Here is a 20,970-nt window from a genome sequence, read left to right as displayed (position 1 = left end):
AAGTACAAAATCATGTACAAATTGGAGATCGTGATTTCTCAGTATCAACAATTTCATTTTAACCACGTAATTATCACGCGCAAGCAATGATTCGAATTTATATATACAGTAAAACTACGTCTTCTTATCGATGAATTACATAATTTTCTATATAATATCGATCACATTTAGCATTTAAGATCGTCAGTATGTATATACCGTCGCTTAAAAGTCATATTTACAATCTATTAAATGCAAAAATTGTGGGGAATTTTAAGTACAAAAATAATGAGACAATTACCGCGATGAATATTCTCCTTGATACTGATTGATGTTACGTAGGATACTTATATGGCGTTTGACGATTACAAATTAAGCGATTTTATTATATTTTATTACATTTTTTAATATAGATTACATCTCATACTAAAAAATGAAATAAAAATCTTAAATTATATGCCAATATCATGATTTTCAAGAAAATGCAGTCACGATGTACGTAGATTACTACGATGATCAAAATGTTAACGGAGAGCATAAAAAGCATGTGAAACATTTAAAAATAAAGGCCGTATTCAGAACGCGCTTACAACGATGTTAGCGCGCTAACATACTATACTTTACGTCACGCATATTATAGAATTTTAGAGATAAAAGCGCGTTTTTATCGATAAAAACGCGTTCTGAATACGGGCCAAAATGTTCCGACATAATCCGATTCAATTCCTCGATCGGCCGTTACATATTTTACATTTACAAACTATACTTTCTCAATCGACATACAATTACAGTCAGGCAGTTTGCGCTTTACTACAAATCTTTAAGAAAATAGCTAAATATTCGATTCTCTTCTTCGTCTCACCGTTCTGTTGTACAGAGTCGTCCTCGGGAGAGGGTTAATTCCGGTTCCCTTCGATATATTTACAACGCTAGGACATTGATAATTAAACATTCATACTTTCGGCATTTTTCCTTTATACATCAATCATACCCTTTCTCGTATGACAAACCAAATCGCCAAATTTCCGCGAACGTTCGACCTGAATTTCGAGTTAAAAGCGTGGGGAAAAAAGTACATAAAATAATCCGAAAGAAAATCTTTTCATGTAAACACAGATAAAATACGAGTGGCATTAACGCAGAGAACATGCATTAAAATTTTCAGTTGAGACTACTGCTGAGAATGGAAGACGTCCGGCTAATGTGAAACGATCTAGTTCAGTAAATGCAATCAATTGAGCATTGTCTACATTATATTTTTTAACAATATTTGCACTGATATCTAGTTCCCTATCATAACAAACGAATTGCGCCTTTCTTTATTGCTACATTTACTCAACTACAAAACTGATGATACGCCACTGTTTCACATTGTTAGATCTATAATTGCAATCGAGACTTATTTAACGCAACTATTATTATTATTTGTATTCGCGATTATTATTATTATTATTCTTTGTGGTCCATATTTGAGACTCGCGATCGTGAGAGAATCTTATTATTACTCGTTACATTAATCAACGCGATTAAAAAAATTATGCAAACATACCGCTCGAAATATAGGAGTTATATATATATGTGTATATATATATATATATATACACGTGTGTGTTAATTATATTAGATGTTGTAGGCTACAAGAGATGAAAACTGCACAAATGTGTGCGACAAAGCTACATCTCGTTCTCAGTTATGTAGAAGAGAGATACATATCTATATGTAAGATATTTAAGAGAGAAAAATAGATATCATGTAATCCTGATATTTTGCTCGAGTTAAAAGTAAATTAATTTCAATACGTGGAATAATGTTCTAGAGGAAGATAATTGAGTGCTAATGGCAAAATTTTGTACTCTCTCTAATGAAAAAGATACGCCCTACGGTAATATCTCATTGTCAGATGAACCCGTCTTAGAATACTCTAGTTACATAAATAGTCAAGGAAAATTATTGACATTAGTGCACATGAATGAAAAATGCCATCAAGGCGGTTCTTCGTGCTTAATAATATTTCTTGTGTATTTATACAATTTCCAGTTCAAGCAAACTGTGCGTCGATTATTCATCGGTCTTGAAACACAGTCTTAAACCGAAGCTAAAGTAATAATATCACAAATTAAATTGACAAGCAATTTAATATTATTAATGCAATTCGGCATCTTAAAAAGCTATTAATAATTGATGCTAATAAGTATTTTGAAAACACTGTAAATAATTTATTGCGAAAAATATTACTTCAGCCGGGATTCAAATCCGGATCTCCCGAATTTCATGCGGGCGTCCTCCCAAGCTTTAGTGCATTAATCATTCTATCGATCATTAATCATACGGACATTGCATAATGCGATCGATATTGGATGATATACGCACATAATATCCCTGAAATATCATCGTACATTCTTTCTAATTGACAGATTTTAAAATAAAATTATAACACTGGATTTTTATAAGACAATATTATACTTCACGAATGCCTAATTCCACAAACAGAAAGTTGACTTTGAATACTCTGTACAACTCGATCATTTCCTAAGTATGCCTAAGTTTATCGACTATTATATATAAGTAACTGGTTAACATACATACATCCATACCCCTCTTGGCAGTCGATTAGCTGCTCTATCGAGTTTCTCGATAGCACAGACACCAGTATTGTCATGATTTACGCTAGCCACCATGGGAGATCCGCCTATACGGCAACCTCACCCGGCACGTCGAAGCTAAATTATGCTAGAACGGAAAAGAGCCAGCAGCTCATCAAGATCAGTCTAGCGGCGTCGATGTAGCCGCGTCTCGAGCCGACGTTCATTCTCGCTCGGAATATTTGGCGATCCGAGCGTGCAGACACTCGTTGTCAGTAAAACTCCGAGTCAGAGCTGTGTTGCGAGTCCACGCCGTTCAGATATACCTCCAACGTATGTTGAATAGCCGGCGAGTATTGCGTGGTTTCCCCGTTTTGACCTGGTAGAAATAGCGCGGTCTTATATATTGTATGCATACATGAATATATATTTTTTTTACAATATGTATAATAGATAAAATGAAATATTACCCTGTGCGGAGAGGATAGTCGCTAAACACTTGGCCACTGCCGGATTTGGAGCACAGGCTAATGCGGGCGTGAGTCCATCAGCATCGACAGCTATGACACTTGCACCCAATTGCAATAATCGTCGCGTAATCTAAACAAAATATATTTCTCAGAAAATGTCAGCTGTTACATTTCTAGTATCGTCGACACAATTTCTGCTTACCGTCACGAGACCATTTCTCGCTGCCAGATGCAATGGCGTTCTTTGCTGCTTGTTGATCATGTTAATAACAGAAACGCGCTGCAATTGTGTCGTGTTCTTGTCGGTATCGGAGCTGCCGAGTGACTCAATCCAATTTAGAAGCAATGACGCTGCAGCGGAATGACGTCTCTGGCACGCTAAGTGCAGTGCGGTATTCTTATTGGAGTCAACAGCGCGCACGTCAGCTTTCCATTCGAGCAACAATTCTACGAGATGCATCTTATTAATACGAGATTATCTCGAAAATAACGTAAAAGTATAACTTTGTTATAGGCATAGAGCGATTAAATTACCGATAGCGTTGCACTGCCCATTGACAGCTGCGCAAAGAAGTGGCGTCCGACCGAAATAGTCAGTCGTCTCGAGACCGGCTAGTTCCGGCCCGACGGAGTTCAGAATTAATCTCGCGCACTCAACGGATCCTGCGCTCGCCGCGATATGCAGGGGTAATAAACCACACGATGAATCCCTTGGAGCAGCAACCGCTTGCCCGCCAAATTTGTTAATCAACAAATCTAGACAGTGCGCAGATCCCTGATATACAGCGCAATGTACGGCAGAAAACGGATTACCTGTAAATAATAAAAAAAAGTTAGCTTGATATATCATGTTGAATATTCATCTTTAAAGGACAAAAAGCTACATGCCTTCCAAGGAATCAAAGACGTTATGATTCAAAAGATATTCCACACAATTCGAATTGCCATTGTAACAAGCCCAGTGGAGCACCGTGCAGCCTTGATCGTCCTTCAAAGCCGCCGCGGTCAAATCGGCTTTAACGAGTGCAGCCAAAGCGTATAATCTACAAACGAACTCGAGATGTAGAACAGTTCTATGCGGTGAAAAATTTCGTATAAACGTAACTTCTTACCTGCCGCAAGCCGCTGCTAAATGTAACGGAGTTTTACCGTTCACATCTTGCACAGCTACTTGGGCGCCATGCTTCAATAACAGTTTCACTAGCTGATTATCACGTTCGTTGATCACAGCGCGAAATAGTGGCGTGTGCTTATTGACATCCGGCAAATTGCAGTCGGCCTTATACGTCAACAATAACATCGCACACTCCGGAAAGTTGTTCGCTACCGCCAGCGTTAAAGCAGTGCGTTGTTTGGAGTCGTAACAATTTACAACGTTGGGATCATCCATGTTCTGCAGAAGAAGAGCCAAGCAATCCGCATGACCTGTGGCAGCGGCACAATGCACAGGCGTGCGTTTCGTAACGGAGTCCTGGAAACATAATGACACTAGTGTTACGCGTGTGAATGTACGCTTACCAAGTGAAGAATCCAGGTTCTTCTCACCTGCACTGCCACAGAAGCGCCAAATCGCAACAAGAATATGATGCACTGTTTATGCCCCTTGTAGGCAGCCAAATCTAACGGTGTCTTTCCGCTGTCTTCCTTGATATTCGTATTAGGGAACAAGGGCAGAAGCAGCTGCAAGATCTCGTCGTGACCGTGATACGCCTGTTAACCCTTACAGGGACAGTGGGACAAATATGTCCCACCTTTTTCTCCTTAATCTTTTTAATGTTTTTTTTATACTTAACTATTAATATGCACATATTGATATAATTTATACTTATAACAGAAACTTAAACTAAGAAAAAAAACTATCATTTTTTATGATATTTTAATTAATTAAGCAATATCCTTTTAGATATAAACAAATTAAAATGAAAAAGTGCAATTTTTTCCGAATTGAGCTGCACATAAACTAATAAAGTTAAAATTTATTTTAGATTAAGGTTAATACAAATTTTGAGAATTACAAATACTGCTTTGTATATCATTGATACCGAATTTTGATTTAAATTTGCGTATCTTTTGCGTTTACGTACCGCGAGATGTATTGGAGTGAGTGCCGGTAGGGATGGCTCCTGACCAGTCGAGGAGTTAAGCGAAGCGGTCAAATTCGAAGGCGACGACGACGCATTCAGAAGCGCTTCTAGTGCCGCTTTGTTGCCACCCGCTACCGCGTAATGGATCGCAGTAAAACCGCGTTTGTCGCGTAAACGTGGATCTGCCCGATGCTGCAGTAAGTACTGCACGCACTTGAAAGATCTGCATAAAATTAAAATAAATCATATAGACAAATAAATTTGAGAAATTAATTCGCTAGAGGGAAAACGATACTGACTGAGCATTAGAATTCGATGCCGCTGCAGCCAAGTGTAATGGCGTTGCGCCATTTACGTCTTGAGCGTTCGAATCGCTACCGAACCCAACCAGAGTAAAGACACAAGGGTAATGTCCTTGACATGCAGCATGATGAAGAGCCAATCGATTGTCGTTGTCGACAAGACGGAAATTAGCACCGCTAGACAACAGCAGATCCAAGCAATCTACAGAACCCTGTTTAAAATAAATCTAATATATTCTTTCTCTTGTCACACATTGATTTATGCTATTAAATTAAAAAAATATTAATGTTATATTAATAAAAGATTAAAAGTGATGCACTACCTTAAATGCTGCCAAATGTAAAGCTGTCCTGCCACCGATATCTCGCGCGTCAATTCGCCTACTATCGAGTTGCAATAATTTTCTACAGACCTACGATAAAACCAAATCAGACATTAAATCCTCATAATATAAATCAAATGTAGGCTGCTTTCCTTTTAAGAGATAATATATAATACAAGTGTCATTGTATCTTTATTATCGAATGCAAAGAAATAGAATGACGTTTATATTAACTGTCTCCCAAAAGGAAAGCAGCTGTAGTATAGATATCGAAAAAATATGTAGCTCACTTCTATATGTCCCGCTAGGCAACTCAGATGCAACGGTGTACGTTGCTGTGCGTTGCGTGTAGCTGGGGATGCAGCGCTTTCCAATAGAGATGTCGTCAGACACTCGAAGCCAAACCTGTAATTTGAAGTTCTTATAATCTCGTTCAAATCACAAAGTACTACGTCCACAAGAACAGGTGACTTACCAGGCGGCAATATGCAATGCTGTATTTCCATTCTTATCTCTTGCATCTGGAAAAGCTCCTGCATCTAGCAATGTTTTGGATCTTGTAAATCTTCCGTGGATCGCAGTCATGTGCAAAGGTGTACGACCGTCTTCCGACTGAACGTTGACCTTTAATCCATTGTAGATCAGCATCTTGAAACAGTGAACACCATGTACGCTGGCAGCAGCAACATGCAACGCGGTCTGCCCTCGATAATTTACGGCCTCTGTTGTGAACGATAAATACAACGTTTATTCAAATGTCATGAATCGAAGTATTCAAAATCTTAATAATGACCCACCTAAATTAACGCGATTAGCTATAAGCTCCTTGATCACGAGCGGACATCCGTTCAAACATGCGATATGCAATGGTGTATTTCCGTACACGTTCTTGGCCTCGATATCACCGCCTGCTTTGATTAAAATGTGCACACATTCTACATTACCAGAAGCAGCTGCTGCATGTAACGGAGTATATAAATCTCGATCCTAAACATAGAAATACATACAATATTTACACCTAGGATAACAAAAGTTTTAAAACAAGTTTTATAACAAATTAGTACTTTAACATCGACTTCAACGCCTTTGGCTATTAGCGCTTTCACAATTTCGTTGTGACCTTTGTACGCCGCGAAATGCAAAGCCCTTCGGTCTTTCTTGTCGGAGGCGTTTATCGCGCAACAAAATTGCATTAAATATTCGCACATTTCAAGATGTCCGTTATACACCGCATGATGAAGACATGTTTTTCCGCCTCTGCAGAAATTAAAAATTTAACAATAATCTATATGTATGTAATGCTTATGAATAATTTACTATAAATCTGTAATTTTTAATTGTGTAATCATCGTGAGATAACTACAATAATGATACAATCAAAAGTATGCACCTGTCTGAAACATTGATATTTAATAAATGTGGCATTAAAAGTTCTATGCATTGCACAGCGTTATTTGCAGCTGCTACATGAAGAGGTGTCTGCCAACTACGATCTCGAGCATTTACGTCTGCTTTGTATCTTAATAAAACATCCACTACATTGTAATTTCCCGAGCAACAGGCTCGATGCAAGGGAGTCAACCATTTCTTATCTTTACTGTTGACTGCTGCACCGTTTAATAAGAGAAGTTCTACAATAGCGGTGTCTCCCCTGAAACACGAATACCATTTTAACTATATAATAATTAAAATAACTTCTAATCCGCTCGTTTTCTACCAATATACATTAACTTTAATCTTGGTTTAATTTACTTTTTATGTTCTTTTAGTTCTAAGAATTAGAAACAGATAAAGAGTAAACTGCCTTGACTTGATCTATATTATAATAGGCCTTTTCTAATAATAGATTAATTGTAATCTTGATTTAACTTACTCATTTTTTTCTAGTTTTAAAATTAGAAAAAAATGAGAAGTTGAAAAGATTAAAGTTAATCTATATTGGTAGAAATAAATACTATTGAGCTTCCAACATTTTTATTAACTGAGCTATTAACCTATATGCTGCCGCATGTAAAAGAGAACGCTGCTCCTTGTCTTGCCAATTAACATCCTCTTTTTGCGATAGCAACGTACGAACTGCCTCCACATTTCCATGAAATATAGCTTGTAACAAAGGAGGCTGTAAAAATAAACAATTACAAGTTCATTTTTCTTTATCTCATCTAGATTAAAGAAGAGATCTTTGTGAAATATCAAACAATGTAGATGTAATCCAAACTTCATTAGAAACACTTGTAGATTATAAAAAAAACACAATAATAGTTGTACATAATCAAAATACAAGTAAAACCATTATGAGCCTTCATACAGCCTCCAAAACAAAGGAACTTGATTTAAAAAAATTCTCAAGACAAAATATACATACAATGGACAATGTGCATTCAGGCTTTGCAGGGAGGATAGAATTTATAGAAGCGTACCAGAAACATCCACGTCAGACTAAAATACAAATCAGACACGGAAGAGCTAACCTACGCTTCCTAGATAAATGTGCTAGCTTAGGAGAGGCCGAACGAGAGGACGCAACGTACCTCCTCGTGGAGATCTTTGAAAGTATTCATGTTGACCAGTGTGGTCCAAGGGTTCTCCGTGTCTACGTTGTCGTTCTTCCTCATAGAAGCATCGTCATCCGATCGTAAGCGAGTGAGTCATCAGATCTACGGGCACGAGATCCTCTCAGCTGCCGCTGCCGCCGCCGACTGGACGAGCGGTCAGGTCAAGTCCGGGTGCGCGTGTCACGCGTCTGGTACGCGTCTCGTTCACGGATAGATCGTTTCAACAACGAGCGATGCAGCGTCGGGCTCGTCGCGTCCTATCGTTGTGTATGTTCACGCGCACGTGGCCGCTTCGTCCGACGCGCTCCTCGCTTTTGCCGCCATCTTCGACATTGTTGTGCGCGAGCTTGTAAACAACGGCGTTGGATGCGGCCTCTGGAGATCGTGAGGTTACGGCGGAGAAAGGGAGGTTTCTCTCGATGGGAAACGAAAAATGGAAACCGGAATACAAAGGAATTGTATGAAAGAATAGACGAGAAAAAAACGTGAGAAAAAAGTGGAGCACGCACGATCGCGATATTTCATTGCGTTTACCTGAAACTGTAATTGATTTGTATTTTTCATAAATATAATAGTTTAGTTTCAAAGAAAATAATTGTAATATGTAAATTTAGATTTGGTAATTTAACTCGAAATAATAATTGAGACGAAAAAATTACGTTTCGATACATGGTGATATTTTATCGCAGGTTTCCGTCAATCGGATTCAATCGTCTTTTGTCTCACAATTGATTCCGCGGTTCATGTGATCAGCGCCACTGGAGATGCCGCCAAAATGCACAAAAGTTGTCTGCTAGTTGAAGCGTGGACACGTTCTCTCTCTTTGGAGTTTTCATCAGGATCTTAAATGCAATTTTTGCATGGTAGAAATACATATTTCCATCATGATTTTTGTCTAAACAGTTTCACGACGAGCGCGAAAAGCGAGACGTGTTTCGTTTCGGCTTGGATATCCCTTTTATTGGCCCGAGCTTTTTTTTCGTGCTTACTATCAGTATTTGTTACCTGCATTTTGGATTTTTTTGTTGGCTCATACAACTAATTTATCGCCAGATCGTAGCCGAGGTGCCAATTAAAAGAGAGAGAGAGAGAGAGAGAGAGAGAGAGCAATTTTTGTCTCAGCGATTGAGACGCGAATCTTACAACTATTATCGCAAATACAGAGAAGTATGTAAACAATTTATTACTTATAATAACTACGTTCAGCAGAACGTTTATTTTGCAACTGTTGGAAGTTTTCTTCACGCTGATTGAATTATGCTTTTAGATCTAGAAAAATGGTCCTATCTCAGCAATCATAAAACTTCAAAACTATTGTTTGTGTTCTGCTGAACACAGAATATATTGTTGTAATGTTACTTCAATTTTATAATATACTGATAAATAATTTAGCACGACTATTACAGATGGATCTCGATGCTACTTTCGACTGCAGTGGCAAAGTGAACGTCAATGACTGGCAGCTAAGCAGGAGTGGGCTGTTTTACCGCAAGGAGGTGGACAATGCGCTTTTTTCGCAAATCGACTGTTCCTTTTCACACATGCAAGTCAGGCTCTTTGACTGCGTCATGCCTGGAGCAATTGCCGTGATGGATCTTAAACATCTTATTAATTGCATGGAGTAAGAACGTTTCTTGAGAACAAAATCTCCTTTATTATCATATTTTGAAGGCTACTGAACGAATATCATTTATAATCTTACATTTATTTTTCTATTGCAGGATGCAACTCAAAATACTAAACAGACAGGAGAGGCCAGTCACGATATCTGGATCATGCAATAATGATAATGTGAATTACTTTTCTCTAAGAAAGATGATTTGCGAATTTATTGTATATTTCCGTATGTACATGAACAGGTAAATGCAATGTTTTCTTATCTCTGCGATGTTTTTATTTTGCAATAATTGATTCGTCTTATATTCTAACATTGTAGCATAAAATGGGATCTTAATGCATTAGAAATAGTAATGCCTGAAATTGGTAAAGACGTGGATACTCTATTTGATTGCCTTAAACACTTTCTCAGTACTTTACGTAGCATCCCGGATTCGACTCTGCTTTATGCTGCTTCTAATATAGGGAATAAGGTAACTAAAAAAATTGATTGTCTTCTTGGCCGAGCAAAAACGTTATTTCTGTTTCAGTGTAATCAGTCAGAGTTTCATTTGTACCATATCCATATAGAGTTAAGATGGTTCTTCGTAACGTTGATGCATTCAAGGACTACATGGTTCCAATATCACACGCAGTTTGAGGAGTTTGAAACCACTGCTGAAATGGTCATCAATGACCTTCTATATTCTACCTTGAAAATATTTGAAAGGGTGAAAATGATTAAAACATTTGACTTGTTTGTATAATAATATAAACGTGGTATTTTATATTTCTGTTTTTGTATTACAGTTAGCCTTAAACTGGACTATAGATCTCACGCAGAAAACGCCATACTGCTGCACATGCACGCGAGAATTATGGCTCATGTTTCAAATATTTGTCGACAGTTTAGGAGAAAGGAAGAAAACTAAGGTATTAATAATAATAACCAAGTAATAATTTCGTAGATATATATTTTTATCCAATTTTAGACGTTTTGGGATGTTGTAAATAGTTGTATCGATAGAGTACTAAGTAAGAATCAGCCCCAAGCAATATTCTGGCACAGAAGCGTGGACTCCTCTCTGCCAGCTTGTAAGAATCCGGAATTGTTTTGCATCTGGATAATATATCATCTGTCTCTGTTGTATGGATACAGTAATGATGGCATATATCTGCAATCTAATTCTCCAAGGGTAATTACGATATAAATTAAATTAAACTTTATAGATCGTGTAATAGATATATATTTTCATTTACAGATTAAATCTAACTGCGAACAAGTTGAAAAGGTTCTAAAAGCATACGTATGTAAAGGCGGAAAAGATGGTGAAAGAGATGAGCTTGATGTGGAGCTTAAGATCATAATACCATTATTACTTGATCTTATTATTAATTGGTGGCAACCGCGAGTGCCAATTATATCTTTTCTTTGGGACTGTTTCCACAAAAGATTAGATCAACCATTCCTACTACAAACTTCTGGGCCTTGGGCCCTGTCTCTTGAAAAGTATGTTCAAGTAGTTATATATAAATTTATGATTGTAGTTATATATTCAAAAATAAATGAATAAAGTTTGAATATTTTTTTAGGAAAACAGCTACGGGTATTTTGAAGCACATTAATGATAGGATTTATGGAAAGTTTGAACATTCCAAGGAATCCAGCTATGGCATGTTCTTACATTTAATAGGTGAGTAGGTGGAAAATTTTCTGAGTATTGATTGTATCATAAAAATTAATCTTTTAGGTACCTTTTTGAAAAAATATGGCACTTCAGACCCGAAATACTGGAATCAAATTAAGGGGCGTGTATATACGAAATTTTCAAAAAATAAAGTCGCAGAATTCTCCGAGAGTGGCCTCTACAATTTCATATCTTTATTTATTACTTTAGCTATTACTGCAGATACAAACGTTGTGAGTTAAAAAAATATACGATTGCTAAATTCTTCATTAACGATGTCTATTAATATATGTTTTTACAGTGTGTAACAATGTTAGATCTCCTTCCATTTACGCATGAATTGAATAACGATTATAATAAAAAATGCAATCTAATCTGGAAAGGAAAACTAACGTGTCTCTTGCTGTTCAATGAAAGAAAATTATCTCTTGGTTCCATAGCTGGACATTTTACAGAAACAGTATGCTCCATTTCTCATGTGAATTATGCAAATGTAAATCATACATTTTTTGTAAATCCTGATTCTTTTTACAGATTAACTTGATAAGTTGTCGCAAGGATGAAACATCTCGTTCCATGATGATCAATTTCGTAGATGTATTGAACACGATTTTGGCTGGCAATGAGAAAATGGATCTAGGAGAGTTTAATTTTATCGGTGGTTGGATCGATCGTTATCTTTTGGAGTGCCAAAAGAACAGAATTGGATCTTTATTAGAAATGATCGCGAATGTTTTCGAAAAATGTATCGTCTTGCAAGTTTCATGTAACAATTCGGGTTGGTATGTCTTTGTCTTCATTTCAAATATATTAATATTGTGATTTCGGATGATATATTTTTTCAAGTTTGTACGACGAAAAAAAGTACTTGCTAAAATATGCTTGTAGATGGTGCTAGAAAAATGTTAGACGCACTGTGGTGTTTCGTTGCATCCAGAGTTCGCCAACTCGTCTTCGATCCCGTACTCACTGGTGACAATTACAAAATTATTTCCAAACTAGCTGTCATATTCACTTTAGAGGCAGTCAGAGAACCAACTATTGCTAAGAAGTATAAACACTCGGCTGTATCTTTATTTCAACATTTTGCAGCATCGATATTTGTGAAAGATATAAGGTAAAAATGTTTTATCTGAAAATCAATATCTATTGAAAATAGTATAATAATAAACTATCTCGTCTTCAGAATTACCCAGTATTATTTAACGTCTATTCTCGAGAATGAAGAAGCTGTTCAAAACTTGAAAAAGGAAATTCCGAATTTCGATACTATACTTATCCAAGTTTGTACATACCAATTTGTTTTGTTATTATACGTTGTAAAGCGATTAGAAGAGAGTTAATAAAATATGTTTTAGGCTTGGATAAAATGTTCCATTGTTGGTTACAATGTAAACAAGGAAGATATAAAGATTCTGCAAAATTACATTATCAATCTTAATGAAATCAAAGAGATATTCGTGTCAGATTATGATACGTACGAATTTAAGAACAGTAACGAACCTATTTTGACATTTATAATATCGTTCATGAAAAAACTAAATACTTTAAAGGTATTAATTTTATGAATTCAGCATGCTCATCCAATCCAGAAACAAATTAATATAACTGCAAAATTTTACAGTCTGAGCAAGAAAAGCATCAGTACAACGCGAAATGTAAGATATATTTCAAGAATTTAGAGAAGTGGGTCATGATACCTATAACGGAGGAAACAAAAGATTCGGAACTTGCATTTTGGATTTATAGATGTCTTGGTACTCTGATTCTCTGTATTTCTCCAATGCTATATACTAAAGTAAATATTCTAAAGTATGTGTAACTTAATGATCGTTGCTTTTTATATTCTAAAAGAAATGTTGCTTTCACAGAATCAACCAAACGATATGTTAAGAACACTCATCAATAAAATTATATTGGTACCAGAGAATTCTACGCAGTCGTATATAAAGCAATTAGGAAAGAAGATATTCTCAATGGTAATGCTCGGACTGGAGAAATTGAATGTCAAAAGCGATATATTATTGCAAGCGATGATTCGAGATATCTTCGATCAATACTTGCCGATTCTGATAGTTGAAGTCAACAGCGGTTGCAATTTTAAGGTGTCTGATACGTTGCTGAAATGCTTTAAGGATGTAAAGAACGAATTTCTACGTATGATTTTCGAAATGTTGATGTCAAACTTTTATAATATATCGTCCGACAACGTCTTGCACAAACACTCCAACTTGGTATGCAATCATGTAATTAGTTGTTCAGTGTCACAGTGTGTTGCAAATATATTTATTACACATTCACACAGATAACTTGGCTTATAAAAACATTGGTTAAAGAAGGAAGAAAGTATCCCAAATATATTACGGAACATATTATCCAAATTTGTTCTCCGAGCATCTTTGGGTGTTACATGAAGATTCATGATCACCATCCACACAAGCTGCACACAATTGACTTTATCAATGATATAATAAAAAATCCTTATTACCAGGAAGATAAATTTATCAGGTGAACAAATATCAATATATATTACATCTAAAATTAAAATATATATAATATATAATTTATAATCAATCCTTGGCTTTTCAGGGAAAAATTCCAAACTGCTATTTCTGCTGCAGTGCAAAAATATTTGATGACAAATACGCAATTTACATTTGAATTCATACGATCTGTCTTATCGATAAAGAAAAATATTATAATCAATATATTTCCGCAAATTGAAGCTATTATACTTTATGCTGAGCAATATAATCGACCCAATGCAGCATCCTTGAGGTAAGAATAATCATAAATCTTTAAATTATAAATAATTTTTATGTTTATATAACATGATGTTAGATTAAAATTTATAATTTCAGATTCATGTCGAATCAACTGAAAAAGCATATGTTGAATATGGATAATAATTCGTGACAGGATCATAAAAATATATTAATAATTTAATAAGCGCCAAGTATTCTAAATAATATTCAATTTAGATTCTTTAGACTTTCTGATTAATCATCGGGTATTAATTAACAAGAGTTTGATCTCAATGCACATGTAACTATTTCAATGTACATAAATGCATAAATTAGATTAAGTTTATATATCAAGTTAAAATATGTAGTATAAGTTGATGAAATTATTATATTTATAACTCAATTTTGATTAAAATAAGTATATAAAGTGTAAATTATTGTCTCGTGTACTGAAGATATCATAAATAATAATTAGATACGATACACACGTAAACTCACTCATAAATAACTGGCAATCGTCGGTCTTATTTAAGGTAATAACATCGAATTTTTTTACAAACCGCTAAAAACAACACCTAAATTTGCCTCGCTACTTTCGATGTGAATGCCTCGAACGATGATGTTTCAACGACGCACTGGTTGTATTGCCCTCAGGCGATCGTCATCCAACTAATTCAAGACGAGACACAGCACTACGTACGGCGTTACGTAGACTTTGCTCGGCGTTACCACTTAATAGAGACTCCAACCTCTCGAAATAACTGTCAATATTATGTAACGTAGCACCGTCGTGTGTGCCTATAAAAAATTAAATATTTATACAAATAAAATGTCGATCTGATACGGGATCAGTGATAGAATTTTTTATGGAAACTCGCCTGGAAGCGGTATAGTGGCGAAGCAGCCTGCTAGCTGAGAACGAAGAGAATCCAAATGACGCTGCAGAGCTTGATTAGTCGTTCGTTGTTGAGTAGTTTCGGACTCCAAGCGACTCACGGCTGCATGCAGACTGTCTACGTGTCGTTGCAGAACCGCATTTTGAGCTTCGTAGTCAGACGTAGCTTTCCGTAATTGTCTTAATTCAGCCTCACAAGCTACGCAGATATTTTCATTATTTTAAAATTTGTTCTTTTTATTATATTTTACTGATTGGTCGTAATTCCTGTAACTTCTTTACCTTTGTTATGATCTAGGAATTCTTCTGTAAAAATAGGGATGTCGAAGCCTTCTGCTGAACGTCCTAAATTAAAAGTTTCCATTAACGTTAAGATCGATTAGCCACAATCTTAAATATAGCAATATCATCATACATTCTGTTCGGTGTTTACATCCGTGCCGTTTCTTTCCTTCTTATTTTCATTTTGTCTCTCTGATTGTTTTTCGTTAAACAGCCGGTATGCTTCTGTTTGCTTATAATCACTAAATTCGCGATTGTAGCGTTCTTTGTCTTGTTCAGCTGCATCCAAATAATGCTGAAAGTATTTATCATTTCATTAATATTACAGAGAGATACAAATAGAGGATACGGTAAGAAAGCAACAAACCTGTTTCTGATCAACTGGCAATTTACTCCATTCTGCAGCCAGAAGTTTCGTAATTTCTGTGAATGTCAAGCTTGGATTCTGATGTCGAACTTTCTCTCTCCGATCGTTTAAAAACCTGCACACACGTTATATTTCATTATAGACGGAATATTTTAACTTATATTAAAGTATTTGTATGTTCGATCATTACAGAAAGTAACCACTCAGAGGTTGTCTTGGCGCAGTAGCGTCTCTCGGGGCTTTTTTACGTTTCTTCGTTCTATTTGTGTTGCCAGTGGTGGTGGCACCCCTCTTTACGCCATTGTCACACACTGAATCTGGTGCTTTCTCTTCTGTACTTACTGGAGATTTGACTAATGAAACACACACAGAAAAGATCAGCAATTAATTTATCAATAATATCTGTATTATTTTAATGTAAATAGAATTTTTTCTTTAATGCACAGAAAGATTAGATGAATGATTTAATAAATTATGTATGAATTCTAAAGGACTATGCCCAGTTTGGGCCCTGGCTGAACAGCATTGAGACCTACTAGAATTGTAGAGCATCAAAAAAGGATTAAAAAGTTCTATATGCTCAACTTTGTAAAATGAGTTCCTTGAGTGCTACAGCTGTTCAAAGTTCGCTATTATGGCCACGTATTATGTACCATGTAGGACTGGTTTTATTCGATGTCTCGAATCATCTAGTATTTGGAATATGTCCAATCTTGACGAAAACAACTAAAATCTTTTTTGGACCCCAAATGAACAGTTACAAGTGATATATATTAATCGATGAAGAAGAGAGAGGGACACTCAAAGTATGAAACAAAAGTTTTAATTGCTTAATTGAAATGTGGCCAATATATGTTCTAAGAGCACTCAGGAAACCTCTCCTATAAAGTTAAGCTTATGGAATTTTTGATTCTCTTTTGATACCTTAAAATTTTAGACATGTCTCAAAGTTGTTCATCCGGTATTCAAATTCTCCTATAAAACTGGGTATAGTCCTTTTGCTATAAGTTGTTTTGCTACAAGGTAAGTTTCTATCAGTTGAATTATGTTAAACAAAGTCATACTAATGTCTGTTTCTATGTAGATTAATTTTAATCTCAGTTTAACTTGCTCTTCATCTTTTTCTAGTTCTAAGAACTAGAAAAAATAAAGAGTCAGTTGAATCAAGATTACGTTTATTGTACATTGGAAAATAAGCATAAATGTGATAAGTAAACTTACCAGCGTGTTCCTCCGTTTCACCGTTGTAAGCAGGCTGCTCCATCGTACCGTTGCTCTCAGGTACATCATTCATTGGAGTAATCTCACTCATTTTTCGCAATACGTTCCTTCGGTACTGGTCTTGCAACATGAAATTACCCTGGTAATTTCAGACTATATATCCATTATACATTTGCAGCAGGGATCTCTCTTAGCGGGAATCATACTTTTACACTTTCTATAATAGATCAAAATTATTTAGACATGTGTAAAATAAATACTGTTATCCAATACATACTTACCAGTATCTGAAGAATTGAGCAATACGTCAAACAAGCTATTAAGCGGTTGCTTTACGTTGAGTCGTGAAAAATTTGCTTGTCATTCTGCCCGCTGCAAGGTTACTTCGTGGGGACTAATCAAAATTAATGGTAACTTAATTACCGTCGCTGCTTGCGACGAGATTTTACATGGCGCGCTATCACGCTTGTGTTCGTTCGTCGGATTCTTTTTTTCTTTCTTTTCGGATATCGTCCTCGACTGTCCTCGACTTGGTCCGGGTCGACCACAAGAACTCGAGAGTCAATTCGCTCGGCGTCGAAAGGCACCCGCAAGCGCCCGGTGATAACCGCTTCCGGGTGGAACGTCACGCATCTATATATTTGTGCACCGTGCCTGCGCCCCGCGCTGGTTCGCTGGTTGAGTCGTGTGGCATGGCGATGGAGGGGGGGTGAAGGGGACGTTGCTTCGGAGTTACTGCCGGGGTGCCGGGCTGTCTGGATCTGGAGCAGTCTGGAGTTATCAGGTGGATGTTTCTGAGCGAAATCCTTTATTTTTTCATCTCGTAGTATCTTAGACTCGATCGCAGCAGGATGGAGTGCGTTTACCGGTTACCGTTCTTAATCTTGGAAGTGCCTAATTTAAAACTAAAGAGACCGTCCTGGTTCGTGAAGCCTAGTGCTATGATAGTCTTCTCCTTCATACTGCTGTCGTACTTCTTGGTGACAGGAGGTTAGCCGTCAAATTCTCTCGATTTATTTATTATTATTGCATTATAAAAGACATAATTTACACAATAATATTATTTTATATATTTATTATTAATGCTTTATAAAATATTGATGTATATAATTTACCTAGCAGTGATGTGTTGTTTTATATAATTTAATATTCTCTTTCTCTGTCTCCATTATTATTTTATACAATTTAATATAATACATTATAATGCTTCTAATACTGTTTATCATTTATTGTTCACTTTTACACGATTATATTTTATAGGAATTATATACGATGTAATTGTTGAACCACCCAGTGTAGGATCTACGACGGATGAGCATGGTCACACGAGACCTGTAAGATTATTGTTGAAAAAAACTTTATTCTTCAGTGAGTTGTTTCTTTAATGTAAACCAGTATGATTCTTGTAGGTAGCGTTTATGCCCTATCGCGTAAATGGACAGTACATCATGGAAGGTTTAGCCTCCAGTTTCTTGTTCACGATGGGAGGATTAGGCTTCATCATATTAGATCAAACGCACGGTCCATCGACGCCAAAACTTAATAGAGTTCTCTTGATCTGTGTTGGATTCCTTAGCATACTTGTATCATTTACTGCATGCTGGATATTCATGAAGATGAAACTTCCGTAAGATATATTTATGGCTTTTTGAGACAATCTCTGAGCGAATATTATTAGACAAATAATATTTATCTTTTTATTTTTAGTGGGTATCTGCAGTCCTAAGTTATAAGCGATTGTGAATTCTATGAGATATTATGGTGAATTACCATTTTTATATCATATTGTGTGAGATATCGTTACAATATATAGGATATTGTAACAGAGGATTGATGAATTTTGTAATAAAGTATAATATAAGCAAAACTGGATAGCTTTAGTATCATTTGTAACATAAATAAGAGATGTTATATATCATTTTTATATATATATATTATAAATAAAATATAAATGTATAACAATGGAAAAAAAATTTTTTAATAATATTTGTATTTCAATATGAGTATTGTATTTTTAAATACTCATTATAAATATAATTCTGAAAGTTCATAATAAAGATGAATTTTCTGTCTTCTGACTGAGTAATAGATATAAATTGACATAATGACTGTAAGTTGTCAAATTTGTGCATTCATTCAACTTTCATAAGATATAGCTTTCAAAAATGCTTAATAACTGGTCTCAAAAGAAGAGGCTTTTCTCTTCAAAATCTCTTTAAAATTGGAGCGTCATACACGTGTATCAACCACTGTATGTTTGGCAGTTTTATATGGCATATTATACGAGATACATTTTAAGTAAGGGATCTATATGTTTCATAGTTACGTCCGTTCCTTCTATTATAACGTCAAATAAATAAGCTCGATCAAAAATAAAAAAGATCATTATCTGACTTAGGCCAAATTGTAGAGCCTTGGCACATTCTGCAATAGCGTTTTTTTCTCTTTTGAATTAGGCCCAAGTCTGTTATAATTAAATTTCAATTAATATTCAGTCTTTCATTGGCGAATTCGTTAATACGTTTATAAACGAATGCGAAAACTCCTGCAAAAAAATTTTTACATTACTAACGAAATGAGAAAAATTACGATTTTATAATTATGATCCTATGAAGCATCTTACTTAGAAAAGTCGCTGCTCTTCTCTATAATGTGCTCAAATTCAGCAAAGCTGAGCGCACCGTCGTCATCTAAATCAGCCTCATCAAGAATATACTGAAGAAGCTGCTGTATGTCACTGTCATTTAATCTCTGGGGTGCAGTTAATCTGTCGACTACTTGCCGTAAATCTCCTACTCCGAGCATATCATCGCCGTCAAAATCTTCATAAATAAGACTTTGTTATTGAATTGGATATAATTTCAGCAGCATAGATAAATTATCGGCATCTGTATGCTTACCAAATATTCTAAATGCATGCTCAGCCTTCACAGCTTTCGGAGCAGCATCGCTAAACACAGACATCATGTCCAGGAAATCTTCAAAGGTGCAATCACCATCCTGACTGGAGCTAAAGACTTTGCAGATCCTGTCGCCGAAAGGATTTACTCTCAACTCGGGATACTGCAAGATCTTGGACATTGGCAGTTTCGCGTTTTTGTTGTGTCCAACTTTTTCTGGAGCAAGCGCCTTGAATTTCTGATGTGCACTATTAAAGAAAACAAATATTTTACATATAATAATTAACAATCTGATAAATCTTAATAAAATATGTATATACTCAAATAAAAATAAAAATGTCATCACTGATAAAATATATACTCACTATAAGACTTCCTTCTTGGTGAAATATGTTAAATCCTATCAATAAAAGAAAAACACAGTATTATTAAAAAAATCTGTCAAGAGAGCTAAAAATAAAAGCAAAAGTAAGAAAAAAAATAGCCTTACCTGGTAATCTTGCAGCTCTTCTTCCGTAAACTGACTCTTTCCTGCACCCATCTTTGTGAGACAACCATACAACGTGTCAGCAAATACTTTGCAATCGCTTCAATTATCCTTACGAAGAAACTCGGCCATCATTAATCCAATTAATCAACGTTATACACTGCTCAACTAATTTGTGAAACCATATTACTCTTATCACACCTGTTTTAAAGTTTAAAGATGGCTTTGTTCAGCGGTTAGAAAATTTTATTCTCCTAAACTGACCTGTCGAATAATTATTCGTAATTATTGAGTAAATGAATTGTTATATTGTCGAATGAACGTATTGCTCTTGCCATATGTAATTGTGCTTTTAATAAAGGGCACTGTTTATTGATCAGCGCGCCGGTGCAGCAGGTGCAAATTCATCGAGCTTCAGCGTCTCCGTTTTATTTGCACTCTCTGCATTTGAAATGGAACAGAAATATGCATTCGATCTTTAGTAGAAGAAAGAGG

At 35.8% G+C, this 20,970-nt stretch overlaps 4 protein-coding genes across 4 annotated transcripts; 2 read left to right on the top strand and 2 right to left on the bottom strand.

Moving 5' to 3' along the window:
- Window positions 1-1,556: 1,556 nt before the first annotated feature.
- Window positions 1,557-17,451, bottom strand: LOC108724717 (serine/threonine-protein phosphatase 6 regulatory ankyrin repeat subunit A). The gene is given in 23 exon segments (XM_018451287.1): window positions 1,557-2,940; window positions 3,032-3,161; window positions 3,234-3,478; window positions 3,566-3,844; window positions 3,920-4,074; window positions 4,144-4,502; window positions 4,577-4,741; window positions 5,116-5,338; window positions 5,415-5,629; window positions 5,741-5,830; window positions 6,031-6,145; window positions 6,216-6,462; window positions 6,538-6,727; window positions 6,805-6,997; window positions 7,131-7,391; window positions 15,198-15,417; window positions 15,501-15,551; window positions 15,554-15,563; window positions 15,634-15,795; window positions 15,868-15,982; window positions 16,058-16,220; window positions 17,089-17,305; window positions 17,370-17,451. Coding segments are annotated over 22 exon segments (3,825 nt in total). The 5' UTR covers window positions 17,219-17,305; window positions 17,370-17,451; the 3' UTR covers window positions 1,557-2,833.
- On the top strand, window positions 8,760-14,617 carry LOC108724714 (protein MMS22-like). Its single transcript, XM_018451285.1, has 20 exons — window positions 8,760-8,780; window positions 9,688-9,916; window positions 10,017-10,154; window positions 10,232-10,385; window positions 10,443-10,622; window positions 10,702-10,824; window positions 10,884-11,087; window positions 11,154-11,401; window positions 11,485-11,585; window positions 11,643-11,812; window positions 11,881-12,039; window positions 12,114-12,357; window positions 12,468-12,696; window positions 12,766-12,862; window positions 12,938-13,132; window positions 13,204-13,377; window positions 13,451-13,813; window positions 13,885-14,087; window positions 14,169-14,357; window positions 14,441-14,617. Exons 2-20 carry the CDS (start codon window positions 9,702-9,704, stop codon window positions 14,493-14,495), a joined length of 3,441 nt encoding a protein of 1,146 aa, XP_018306787.1. The 5' UTR covers window positions 8,760-8,780; window positions 9,688-9,701; the 3' UTR covers window positions 14,496-14,617.
- Window positions 17,452-17,861: 410 nt separating the features above from the next.
- Window positions 17,862-18,992, top strand: LOC108724715 (oligosaccharyltransferase complex subunit OSTC). Its single transcript, XM_018451286.1, has 4 exons — window positions 17,862-18,078; window positions 18,349-18,422; window positions 18,498-18,715; window positions 18,796-18,992. The coding sequence occupies exons 1-4, from the start codon at window positions 17,940-17,942 to the stop codon at window positions 18,812-18,814; spliced, it is 450 nt and encodes a 149-aa protein (XP_018306788.1). The 5' UTR covers window positions 17,862-17,939; the 3' UTR covers window positions 18,815-18,992.
- A 176-nt stretch (window positions 18,993-19,168) lies between these two features.
- LOC108724625 (calcium and integrin-binding protein 1) lies at window positions 19,169-20,529 on the bottom strand. Its single transcript, XM_018451079.1, has 5 exons — window positions 20,479-20,529; window positions 20,354-20,388; window positions 19,989-20,236; window positions 19,712-19,910; window positions 19,169-19,633 (listed from the first exon to the last, which is right to left on the bottom strand). The coding sequence occupies exons 1-5, from the start codon at window positions 20,527-20,529 to the stop codon at window positions 19,612-19,614; spliced, it is 555 nt and encodes a 184-aa protein (XP_018306581.1). The 3' UTR covers window positions 19,169-19,611.
- Between the last annotated feature and the right edge of the window lie 441 nt (window positions 20,530-20,970).

This window comes from Mycetomoellerius zeteki, unplaced genomic scaffold, assembly GCF_001594055.1.
Source record: "Mycetomoellerius zeteki isolate Tzet28-1 unplaced genomic scaffold, Tzet1.0 scaffold31, whole genome shotgun sequence".
Taxonomy (NCBI): Eukaryota; Metazoa; Arthropoda; class Insecta; order Hymenoptera; family Formicidae; genus Mycetomoellerius; species Mycetomoellerius zeteki.
This window is presented reverse-complemented; position numbering and strand designations above follow the sequence as displayed.

Coding starts and splice junctions, on each gene's coding strand:
- LOC108724714 (XM_018451285.1), top strand. CDS start 9,702: ATGGATCTCGATGCTACTTTCGACTGCAGTGGCAAAGTGAACGTCAAT. Junction 13,133..13,203: donor AAAAACTAAATACTTTAAAG/GTATTAATTTTA, acceptor AAAATTTTACAG/TCTGAGCAAGAAAAGCATCA. Junction 14,358..14,440: donor CCCAATGCAGCATCCTTGAG/GTAAGAATAATC, acceptor TTATAATTTCAG/ATTCATGTCGAATCAACTGA.
- LOC108724625 (XM_018451079.1), bottom strand. CDS start 20,529: ATGGGTGCAGGAAAGAGTCAGTTTACGGAAGAAGAGCTGCAAGATTAC. Junction 20,237..20,353: donor ACCAAGAAGGAAGTCTTATA/GTGAGTATATAT, acceptor TTTCTTTAATAG/TGCACATCAGAAATTCAAGG. Junction 19,911..19,988: donor GCATGCATTTAGAATATTTG/GTAAGCATACAG, acceptor TTATTTATGAAG/ATTTTGACGGCGATGATATG.
- LOC108724715 (XM_018451286.1), top strand. CDS start 17,940: ATGGAGTGCGTTTACCGGTTACCGTTCTTAATCTTGGAAGTGCCTAAT. Junction 18,079..18,348: donor GTACTTCTTGGTGACAGGAG/GTTAGCCGTCAA, acceptor TATATTTTATAG/GAATTATATACGATGTAATT. Junction 18,423..18,497: donor AGCATGGTCACACGAGACCT/GTAAGATTATTG, acceptor TGATTCTTGTAG/GTAGCGTTTATGCCCTATCG.